The 12,235-nt window shown below is 42.5% G+C and overlaps 1 protein-coding gene across 5 annotated transcripts in view; it reads left to right on the forward strand.

Moving 5' to 3' along the window:
• Nucleotides 1-12,235, forward strand: part of Eml6 (EMAP like 6) — a 289,180-nt gene that overhangs the window by 237,937 nt on the left and 39,008 nt on the right. For all 5 annotated transcript variants that reach the window (XM_031337169.1, XM_031337170.1, XM_031337171.1 and 2 more), the window contains 4 exons: nt 833-974; nt 3,741-3,893; nt 4,089-4,220; nt 10,796-10,884. In XM_031337169.1, coding sequence (XP_031193029.1) covers nt 833-974; nt 3,741-3,893; nt 4,089-4,220; nt 10,796-10,884 — 516 coding nt within the window. The remainder of the gene's footprint in view (nt 1-832; nt 975-3,740; nt 3,894-4,088; nt 4,221-10,795; nt 10,885-12,235) is intronic.

The following is a 12,235-nucleotide window of genomic DNA, read 5'->3' on the forward strand; positions in this document are numbered from 1 at the left end:
CCCCCCGCTCTGGCGTAATTTACTGCAGCTGTCTTCAGATGTACCAGAAGAGGGCGTCTGAACTCATTTCAGGTGGTTGTGAGCCACCGTGTGGTTGCTGGGATCCGAACTGAGGACCTTCAAAAGAGCAGTCAGTGCTCTTACCCACTGAGCCATCTTGCCAGCCCAGATTAAGTAGTTTTGTCACAATGTGTTTATATAGTGTGTTTATGTAGTTAAAGCAAGATAAGGATCTAGGGAGAGTTCTCAGGTGGTGAAGTGCTTGTTATACAAGCATAAGGACCTGAATTTGGATCCCCAGTACCCACTTAAAAATCTAGGTGTAAAGACATGCATCTTTAACTCCAAGGCTGGGAACTGGAGATGGGCGGAGACAGGTATTTCCCTGGAGTTGATTGGTCAGCCAGCCTTGCCAAAGGTAAAAAGCAACTAAAGAAGACAGCCAATGTTAACCTCAGCCTTCACACATAAAGAATAGAGTCACTGTGTAGTTAATCATCCTTCTGTGCACACATACACAGAACAAGGGTGAGGGGTGGAAAGTTTACCACTTACCTGGATATGTGTTGCTGGGGGCGGGGGTTGGGATGTCTTCCATCCATAAGCAGTGAGTCCTATGTTTTACTTCCTGAAAGAATGATTTGTCTCAGGAACACCTAGCTTAAAGGTCACACATAGGAAATGAAACAGTGTGGCCACTGTGGCTGAAGGGAGCTGTTTATTCAGTGTTCACCTGTCTGAGGCACACTCAGCCTGAGGTGCTCTCAGCACAGGCCGAAGAGGGGCTGGCCACAAAGCATGGGCTTACTTTGCCTTGTTTCCTCTCCCACAGGGACACATGGAAGGGGAAGTGTGGGGGCTGGCAGCACACCCTCTCCTGCCCATCTGTGCGACAGTAAGTGATGACAAAACACTGCGGATCTGGGAATTATCCTCCCAGCACCGCATGCTGGCAGTACGGAAACTTAAAAAAGGTACATAACATCTCCTTCCAGGTGAAGGTGTCTGTTTACAGGCAGCAGACTATGTTGGGCTCACTTACTCACTCAATCACTGTTTAATGAGAGCACCTGTTTTAATCCCAAAAAATACGAGCAAGGCAATTCAGGATTCACTGTGCAAATGTGAAATGAAGAGTGAGTGCATGGAAACTTTCCAGAAGGCTGGTCGGACCTCAGAGTGCCCCAGCCCCACAGGTGCTTACTCCGTGTTCTCTCCTTGTTGAGAGCTGAAGTGTGTCAGTTTATAAAAGCAAAAAACAGGAGAAAAACACTAGTTATATCTATGACTAACAGTCCCCAGAATTTATGGAAAATAAAAAGATCAGTTTGGTAGAAAACGATCCTTGATGTCATAAATGTGTGTTGGACATCTACACCCAATACAGACATCTGCCAGGAGGTAACGGTCCAGCCAATGCTGCTTGAGTACCTCTGTATGTCAGGCCCGAGGATCCCACAGAGAACAGTCTCATCTCTAGAAGCAGATACAGACAAGATTTGAAAGGAGTCCCAGCAGCAGCTGGCCTGCTGACTCAGATCATTTGAGAAGGGCCTAAAAATAGGATTCTTTATAAAGGAGTGGGTAGGGTTTAAAGAAATGACCAGGAATGTGCACTGTTGTGCCACCAGTAACTGCAGGTGTCCTCACAAGGCCTGGGCTTTAAGAGACAAAAGAACAGAGTGGTTGGTGGAGTGTCTGAGATGGTGGCATTTCAGGAGGTGTCTGGAAGAGCAGACAGTTTAGCCTGCCAGTTCTCTACCTTCCAGTCTTACCAACTCCATCTTGGACCCACCCAGGCACCAAGAGGCAAGGGAGCTTCTGACGCAAGCCACTCGGGCCAACTTCAGGCAGAGAGTAGATGAAACTCCCACGTGAGCAAGAGGCCACAGAAGCTCAGCTCAGACTTGCCACCTAGCACTGCTTTCTTAGAAAGGCAACAAGAGAGCTGAGCCTTGAGGTCTAACAAAAGTTCTTAAGACAGGAAAGGCTGAGCTTGGACTTTCAATATTTGTATTGGGTCATTCTGTATGCAGAGACATAAGGGCACATTCCAAAGGAACAATGCCAAATTAAATCATACTGGCTGGTAGTATCAGTGTGAACCAGAGACCACACTGGCACATCACCTTTATTCTGCAGAGACCTGGTGAATAAGGCCAACATTCATATCATTTACAGATCAGGAAATGGAGACAGGTTACCGTAGTACTTGGTCCAGCATCACCTAACTAATGAATAGCGAAACAGTGCACACTGCAGCACGGTGGCCTCCAGAGCATGCCTGCACTCTGGTTGTCACTATCTCCCCACATGGCCTCACTGTACCCTGGACTCCTACGACTTGGCAGCGGGTGGGGCAAGGATTTCAACCATGTTCAGAGCCATGCTCTAAATCATTGAATCATTTGCCCACTAACTTGCACTGTAAAATGAAACTAGGGCCTTATTGTAGAAGCTAGTCAATGGACTTTCTTCTTTAGGTTAAAAATTGGTTCAGAAGAGCAACTGTTGCTGTATCTGAGATAACAGCTCCTCCAATTTCCCTTGCTATCCTGGTATAAATATCTCTCCTTTTGCTCTAAACCATGACTTAGACTGTATGGTAAGTGATGGTTCACCCACCCTGATGACTGTCCCCAGGGCTAGCTGGCCTTTTTGCTGTCTCGCTACAGTGGCTTGACAGACTCACAGGAGGTAACCATTAACTGGACAAATGCGTGGAGAGATTGCTTGCATAAGCCAGTTCAAAGCTACTAGCTTTATGTAGTTTCACCATCTATCAGCAGAGGCGTGGCTCCCTATGGAAGCCAGATTGAGCTGCTTCAGCACAAGGCAGCATGGCTTGGACTGTGTCAACTCGAATTTGCTGCCTCTTGACTGCATTACGATCCATGAAGCAGAAAAATTAAAATTATGAGGGTTTCCAAATAAAACAAACGTGTTTCCAGTCATGATGTCCAAAAAATGGTTTCTAGAAATTTTATGGAGAACCCATGTTCTTAAATGTGTCCTCTTTTCTCAGAGGGTTATGTTATCTACCTAACCCTCTCCTGCACCAACTCACCCGTGCTACCTACCTTAAAATGCCCAGATACTCCAAGATAAAGAAATGAATGGAAAAACATTATGGAAAATAAAAATGTATTTTAAGATTTATTTTTTAATTGTGTGTGTCTGTGTGGAGGTATATACATGTACATGCAGGTGCCAAATAAGGGCATGTCAGATTACTTGAAGCTGTAGTTACAGGAATCTGAGAGCCAACTACTGATGTGGGTGCTGGGAACCATACTGAGGTCCTGTAAGACCCCATCAAGTGCTGTCCACCTCTGAGCTGTTTCTTGAGCCCTAAAATATGATTTTGATATTCTGTGGGAAGAGGACATTTAAATTATGCTGTTTTTCAAAGATTTAAAAGTACACGTGTATTATGTTATATGTACACACATACACATGAAATCTACAGACAACTTTTGGAAGTTGATCCTCTCCGTCTACCATGGGTTCTCAGGTTCAAACTCAGGTTGTCAGGCTTGCATAAGAAGTGCTTTTACCCACAGGACCATCTCACTAGTCCCCAAATGATGACATTTTAATTCTCACCTGGGTAGTGGTGCTAACGGCCCAGTTACGTGTAAGCACGTGACTGCATACACAGGCATATTTCTCTTGGGTCTCCATCTGCTTTACTCAACAGCCAAGTGTTCAAATTATGATTCTCTTGGGTCCTTTTGTAGGAGGAAGATGTTGTGCCTTCTCCCCTGATGGGAAAGCCTTAGCAGTTGGATTGAATGATGGAAGTTTCTTAGTGGTGAATGCTGACACAGTGGAAGACATGCTCTCCTTCCATCACAGAAAAGAAATGATCTCTGACATAAAATTTTCAAAAGGTGAAGATGGCAGTAATGCTTTAGAAAAAAAAGAAAAAAGAAAGAAGGAAAGAAATCTTGAGACCATTTTTTATATAAAAATGGACTGTTCTAAAAGTTTCTTTGACCTTTCTCCCACCTCAAAATGTTAAGTTTCCAGAGGTAAACTTGTGTTCTGTTACTGTGTTGCTGTTAACTACATACTTGTCTCCATAGATACAGGAAAATACCTTGCTGTGGCATCTCATGATAACTTCGTGGATATTTACAACGTGCTTACAAGCAAGAGGGTTGGCATCTGTAAAGGAGCTTCTAGTTACATCACACACATTGACTGGGACTCCAGAGGTAAAACAGGTTGTGGTTTTTAAGATAAAACTTAAACCCATGTGCCATTTCCAGAGAGAATGTGTGGAAAATAGGAAGAAGAACCACAGCAGCGTATAAGGATAGCCCGACAGCCCAGGCTAACCCGACAGCCCAGGCTAACCCGACAGCCCAGGAGTGGTTACTGTTAACATTTCGAGGATTTTTCTATTCCATAAGCATCTCGTTTTTAATGGAAACCACTGTGGCTTAAGATCAAGATAGCCTGTGGTGCGTTGAGTTACTGTGCTTTGGGTTGCATATGATCTGTCCTTGCTTTTATCTACTCATCCTTCCTGACCAGGACTCTATCTCCAGGAATTCAGCCCCTGATGTCTCAAGCAATTTCAGCTGTCAGCAGAGATAGAAAGCTATATTCAGCTCACCTGAATTTATCTTTCTCCAAAGCGCCTCGCTTCCCCTGTGTGTCCTCCAAGTTAGTTCCACAAAATTGTAAAGGCCTGTCTATTTAATACGTCTAGCATCTACCATTTGCAAAGTCTTAAGTCAGAAAATGTGGATCTAGAAGTAAGACATGACTTCTATTCTCTGTAAACCTTATAATTTAGGGTGGGAAATGGGCTTGTTCTGAACGAATGTAAGAACACAATGACTTAGGCAGGGGATGAGAAGTTCTGAGTCCCTGTAAGTGCTACACAGTGTGTCACTGTTAGATCGGGTCTGGAGACTTGGCTGATGCTAAGAGTCCAGAGCAAACATTTAAGGAATGGGCAGGATCCTCACTTGCAAAGGAGTCATAGTCTCTTGTGGTAGGAAAACAGCAAGTGCTGTGTCTGTTCTGAGGAGACAGCTCCAAGGGAAATCCAAGATGCCTTGTAGGCGTGGCTCACCAGATAGCTAAGTTAAGAAGGGGGTCTCCCAGCAAATGGAGCATGGTGCTGAGCTGAGGAGGAGGGCCAGTGGGTGGTTAAGAAGTGGTGAGGAATACTTGGCTGAGTGGGTGGAAGGAAGAGATGTGAAAAGTCAAAACGGACTCTTCCATCACACTCATCCATGCTGAGTTTGTTCTGGAGGCACTGGGTAGCTTATTTTCATTGGGGCATTCCCCAAATCAGCTGATTTTACATATGTAGTTATTTAATAAATCATACTTTTTTTTTGTTTTTTTTGTTTTTTGTTTTTTGTTTTTGTTTGTTTGTTTTTCGAGACAGGGTCTCTGTGTAGCCCTGGCTGTTCTGGAACTCACTCTGTAGACCAGGCTGGCCTCAAACTCAGAAATCCGCCTGCCTCTGCCTCCCAAGTGCTGGGATTAAAGGCATGCGCCACCACCGCCCGGCAATCATACTTTATTTTAAGTATTTTTGAGATAGTCATAGACTGGGCCAGGCAGATGTTTAGCTGTGCTGCACTCGAATTTGAACTTTGTTTGAGCTTTATGGCCTGCGGGAGTTTTTGCAGTACAGTCAGTAGAAAGGAAAACATGTAACTTATTGTAAAAGGTGCCGGTCCCTAAGGGCAGAGGAAATCAGATAAGTCCCCCCTGGCTTTCAGGTCAGACAGACAGAGTCAAGAGCATGAGATGGGATCTATGGTCAGGCAGGAATACTGCAACTTGAGTCATCTTACCTTGGTGCTGCCAAGGGTCTAGTGGGAAGAGCTGCCTCTCACTACCCCCTGTGTTTATATTCTCTGCTCTGTTGTCTCAAAGAGTCAAGAAGGCAGTAATGTTCCTATTCCTTCTTTGTGTAAGATGAAGTAAGATGACTGTTGTGAGTCCACTGCACACACCACCACATACTGAGTGTTATGTGGAGCATTGATTCCACTCCCTAGTCAGTGCTAGGGGAGTGAAACCCTTCAGCCATTTTATTTTGGAAGTGAAGGGGCAACATAAAAGTGGGATGTATGAAATTTTTATTTGGAAGATTTTAAAGTAATTTCAAATGCAAGATATATAAACATGTTACCATTATTAAATATGCCAGCTCATGCACAGAGCATATTCTCATTGTTGTATGGCCATTATCATGACCCACCTCCAGAACTCACTTCTTGTGAGACTAGAATTCTCTACCCAGCATACAGTAGCTCTCCTGTCGGTCCCTAGAAACAGCTACTTTCTCTATGTACCTCATCTTACTGAAATCACACATCACTGTATTCTCATTACTACCTCATTTCCCTCTACATGGTGCCCTCTGGGATCATCCATGCAGTGGCCTGTGTCAGAATTCCCTTAAGGCAGATACTAGCAGGCTATATGTCTGTCCCACATTTTGCTTGCATGTTTATCTGTTGATACACACGTGGTTGCCTCCACACTTTAGCTATTATGAACAATGCTGCCATGAATCTGGGTACACAAGTATCTTTCCAAGACCCTGTTTTCAGTCCCTTAGGTATATATGCCCAACAATGGAGGAGGTGGATCTCGTGGTTGCGAGGACTGGTGGCAGTGTTGTTGCTATGGGAGAGGGATAGCACTGAGAAAGGGTCATATAAAGTACCTCAAAATGGCCATCACTTGGAAAGGGATAGGTGTCCTTTATTCTACCCAAGGCTAGCTTCCAGGACTGGGGAGGCACTCTGAGTAAAAGGAGGGAGAGGCCAGGGTTTCTGAAGAAGCACTGACCTCCCTCTCTAAAAGGTCTTTCTGTCAGTGAAGGTATCAGACCAGTGGTCCCTATAGCTTGAGAGCAGAGTAGAATAAATGTGATCTCTAAAATCTACTCCATCTTGAGAATAGGAGCAGACCCTTTAGTTCCTATAGTTTAAGAGCAAGTAGGATATGTGTTATCTCTAAAGTCTATGTCATCTGGAGAATAGAAACAGGTGCACCCATACCACTTGCCTACTTTAATTACAGTCCCATCAACTGTGAACTTTTTGTCATCCAGATATGTCAGTCCCTAGGTGCTACATCTCAGGAAAGTCCCCAAAACCAGCCTAGTTTTTGATAGCAGAGACCCCGAGAACATGGACAGGGTAAAGAGCAAGATTTAGTTAGATGCAGGAGTTGTTCATCTCACCTCATCAGAAACAGTGAAAGCATTTGCCAGAGCCAGCTGGCTTGGCAGGAGTGGGAATGGCGTAGGCACAGCCTCAGCTTCAGCAGCCCTCGTGCCCATGGCAACCGCAGCTCATTTGCTTTTGCAGGAATATCAGTGCCCCAAATGAAAGCTCATGCGTGGAACACTGGAGAAAAGAATACATGGGAAGAGACAAAACTCAGGATTTATTCTAGGTAGCAAACAGTAGGACTATATGATCTTAGGCAATCAACAGTTGGAGCCCTCACAAGACACTTCATTTCTCTTTTCACGGCAAATGGCTGGGCGTTGATTTGGTTCATATAGTACATTGGTTTGATTCATGTAGTACAGTTCTGGAATTATCCTGACTTGTAAGATGTGGCAGGCAGGCTAGCGCATGTGGTGTTTGCTCTGTGTGGCTGGCTCTCTCTCCTTAGCAGTGAGGACATTTTTTGTTTGTTTGTTTGTTTGTTTGGTTGGTTGGTTTGGTTTGTTTGTTTGCTTGCTTATTTTGTTTTTCTGTCCTGTTTTCTGTGTGAGCAGACTTTTCTAGTGATAAAAATGTGAATCCTGAAATAATTCAGTTTCTATTATTTGGGGCAATAATATAATATATGGTTGAAAAATGCAGACTATTTTATCTTTGCTTCTGCTCCTTGTCCTCAGATTTCAGTGTGTGTGTGGGGTGTGGGTGTGTTTGTGTGTTTGTATGTGTATGTATATTTCTGTGTATGTTTGTATGTTTGTATATATATGTGTGTATGTGTGTGTGTATGTTTGTGTATGTGTGTTTGTGTACATGTTTGTGTGTAGGTGTATTTGTGTGTGGATATGTTTGTGTATGTGTTTGTATGTGTGTGTTTCTGTGTATGTGTATGTTTGTACATGTATGTATATATGTTTGTGTGTGTGTTTGTGTGTATGTTTTTGTGTAGATGTATTTGTGTGCATGTATACATGCACTTGTGGGCAGGGATAGGAAGAGAAAGCACAGCAGGCAGAGGGAAAGAAAGAGTGGTGAACTAAATGTTTCTTCATGTAATAATTAAAAGAAGGGAGAAAACACATACCCATAATTATGTTTTTTTAAATACAAAAAGTAGTTATTTTTAAGTCATATTATACCTTGCAAGGACCAGAAACCCATTCAAACTAGCTCAAATTCAAAATAATGATATAGGATAAGTTTATTGAAAGATCTAGAATGCTCATAGCCCCCAAGAGCAGGAAACAATACTCAAAGAACTGGATTTAAGAATGAACTGTAAACCAGGCAGTGGTAGCACACACCTTTAATACCAGCACTTGGGAGGTAGAAGCAGGCAAATCCCTAAGTTCAAGGCCAGCCTGGTCTACAGAGTGAGTTCCAGGACAGCTAGGACTATACAGAGAAACCCAGTCTTAAGGAAGCAGAGAGAGAGAGAGAGAGAGAGAGAGAGAGAGAGAGAGAGAGAGAGAGAGAGAGAGAGAGAGAGAGAGAGAGAGAGAGAGAAAGAGAGAGAGAGAGAGAGAGAGGAGAAGGATAAGAGAGGGGAAGAGAAGAGAAGACAATTCACTTGCATGCTGCCCAGTCTCAGTTGCCCCCAAATGTTCTAAAATCCATATCTCATCCCAACTGGGCAGCCACAGATTCAGCATCCATGATGGCAACTTCCTGAGAGAATCAGATTTTTGATTGCCTAGTCTAGTGTGGTCCTGGTTCCTCCTGGGTCAGCATCAGCTCCCAGAGTTAAACTGGCCTTCAGTAGAGGTGGTTTTTAAGGAGGAGTGAGCCAGCCGGTCTCCCATAAGTGTCTGGCACTGCTTGGGCTTATCTCTCTTGAGTCTCTAACTCCCTTGCAGTCAGTTCCTCACCTAGCTAACTCAGTATTTGGAGGTTCAATTATAAATTACGATCTTTAAAACTATAGTTAGTAAAATGAGTTGTTGAGATGCCGTGAGAACTACAACCCTCTGAGTTTTCTGTCTAGTACCTTCTACCTCAAAAAGTCATCAAAAGTCATTCAGAAAAGTGGTTTGCCTGAATCTTGTTTCCCACATATTTTTCAGCCATTTTTTGAAAGTCCTAATAATATAGTTTCTTCGCAGATATGTTTAGTTCATTAGAAAAGTAATGGTTGCTCACTTCCTTCTATTCTAAGCAGGGAAAGAGCCCTTAACCACCCTCACGTCTTGCTTTGATTTTCTCCATTCTCCTGTTTACCATATAATCTGCAAAGCATGTCTATTTCACACGCCTCTCTTTCAGATCCTTCAAGCCTCAGAGTCTGTGCAGCCCCACCCCCAGCCATGTGATAATTTACCAAATGAGAAACTATTAGTATCAGCAGTGAAGGAACTGGAGAACTTCATTTCTTAGTTTATCACTTGAAAATACTCACTTAGACCTTCCTCGGGTCAGACCACATAACAAATGTAACAGATAACATGCAAACTACATGCATGCAAACCAAAGTTCCCAGATACACAGTTGTAGAGGGGAGGGGAAATAGCATTTTATGTAAATAATTTACAGAGCGAATACACGATGTCTGGGCTGAGGCAGTCAACAGAGGTTCCAAGTCAAGTGAGTTCCTAGTTGTGGAAGCTGTACCTACCATGGACACATTGTAGTTCTCTAAACTATTCTCATGTCCAAGCCTGATTGAAATTTTCCATAATCAAACCATTGCAGAAAAACAGTAGACACCATCCTCCAAAATATGACATTCCCAGTCATGAAGGATTGCTGCCCTCGGAGGAGGGGAGTTTGGAAGCTGAACCTTTGTCAACATCAGCGATGAGACCACAGTTGCATATCAGCATGGCTGAAAGGCCAGTCGCTCAGTTGTTTGAGGATAGCCTTTTTCTCCTTTTGAAGTTTTCAGATAAGACAAGGTTGGGAGGGTCAGTGTTTGCAGTTTGCTTTGTGTGTCCCTAACTTGAAAGGCAGATTTAGAATTTAGAACTAAGCAAATGCAGTTCCCACATGAATGTCACTTCTGATGCCAGGCTCATAACAGGCTGTTTGCCTTTATCTCTCAATAGACAGCAGTGGGAGAAATGAGTGGAAATTTTATTTTGTAAAATTAGACCTTAAGGCTGGAGAGATGGCTCAGCAGTTAAAAGCAGCGGCTGCTCTTCCAGAAGACCAGGGTTCTATGTGGCAGCTCCCAGCTGTCTATAATTCCAGTTCCAGAGGAGTTACCCTGATACCCTCGAACACACATACATTCAGGCAAAGCATCAATGCACATAAAAATAAATAATAAATCTTTAAAAAATATCAGAGTTCATTTTAGCGCTGTGGAGCAAACAGCGAACTTGATTCTTGTTATTCGACAGACACTCAAGGTCAAATTTATGAGGTCCATGTTTTTTAAATGAAGAGTTTTGGGGATTATTCCATGTCGTGTGTTGATGTTCATGTGCTTTTTAGAATAATGTGACATACTTTTGACTCAACTGATTAGACTAACTAAAATGAGTAAAATTGTGGCAGCCATGCTTAGTGTCTCTAACAAAATGATAAATGTACAGTTTAATTTGTTCTCTTATTCCTACCATTTATTTCTACTGTAACAGGGAAATTATTGCAAGTTAATTCAGGTGCCAAAGAACAGCTTTTCTTTGAAGCTCCAAGAGGCAGAAAACACACAATAAGGCCGTCGGAGGTAACTGGCTTACATAAAGATTTTAAAAGATATTTGGGGGCTGAAGAGTTTGCTCAGTGGTTAAGAGTGCTGGCTGCTCTTCTAGATAGATGTGGGCTCAATTCTTAGCATCCACATGGCAGCTCACACATGGCTGCAAGTCCAGTGACATCCTCACAGACAAACACCAGTGAACATAAAATGAAAATAAATGACATCTATATTCATGGTTGGTTGAAACTGTGAATTTTAATCAAACCTGTCAATTTTAATTATGAACACAGATCACCATCTACCTTCACACCTTTAATTTCTTAAATATGAACTATTGATCTATTTCCCTAGCTGCTGAGGACACGGCTGACTGTGTCATGGTGATGGTAGTCTGCTGTTTGGTTTTCCTGAGGACACTAACTAAGTATGCTAACACTTTCCTGAGGACAATTTCCTGAATATGCTAACTAAGTGGGCAACGCATTTCCCTTTCCCCTCATCATGCCATTTTGTGCAATGCTTTTTACAACTGTAAATTTTTTAGGTATTTTCCCAGTATTCATTTGTAATAATAAGCAATATCATCCATAATTATAATGAAAGATACCTTCTGAATCAGAAGTCCAACTAGACCAATGTCAAACTATTTTCTTTTCTCCATGTTTTCCTTATCCCCTTTGCCCCATAAGTAATTTTTCAATAACTGAGATCAGGTCTATGAAAAACATAGAGTCTGGAACCTGCTGCTAAGGCTGGTAGTCCTAGTTCAGTCCTCAGAAACATCACTATGGAAGGAGAGAAGTGACTCCCACAGTTATTGTCTGACCTGCTACATACACTGTAGCATGTGAGCATCACCTCCCCCCACACACACACCAAATGTAAGAAAATATTTTTTTTTTATCTACTAACTCAATAATTCCTACCCAGAAGCAATTTTCCCTCCAGGAACATTTGTCATTGTCCATGGAGAAGGACAATACTGGCATCCAAGAGGTAAAAGTCAGACTTGCTGTTAAACATGACTACCTACAGTGTGTTGAAAATACCTGATCTAATTCATGGACTATATAGTGATTAAAAATCTAGTTAAAATCTAAAAACCTTTATTGTGCTCATAATTCCATAATTCCAAAGTATGCTTTTGGTCTAGAAAAAACATTTGAGTATATTTGATAGTAGTGTTTGCTTAGTGAGAAACAATGTTATAAGTATGCAACTCAGTTGCTAGATACAATGCTTGTGCCCCTGTAATGTTAGCACTTGTAATGTTCAAGGCCAGCCTGGGCTACAGAATGAAACCCTGGCTCATGAAAGAAAGAAAGAAAGAAAGAAAGAAAGAAAGAAAGAAAGAAAGAAAGAGAGAGAGAGAGAGAGA

Source organism: Mastomys coucha, unplaced genomic scaffold, assembly GCF_008632895.1.
Source record: "Mastomys coucha isolate ucsf_1 unplaced genomic scaffold, UCSF_Mcou_1 pScaffold22, whole genome shotgun sequence".
Taxonomy (NCBI): Eukaryota; Metazoa; Chordata; class Mammalia; order Rodentia; family Muridae; genus Mastomys; species Mastomys coucha.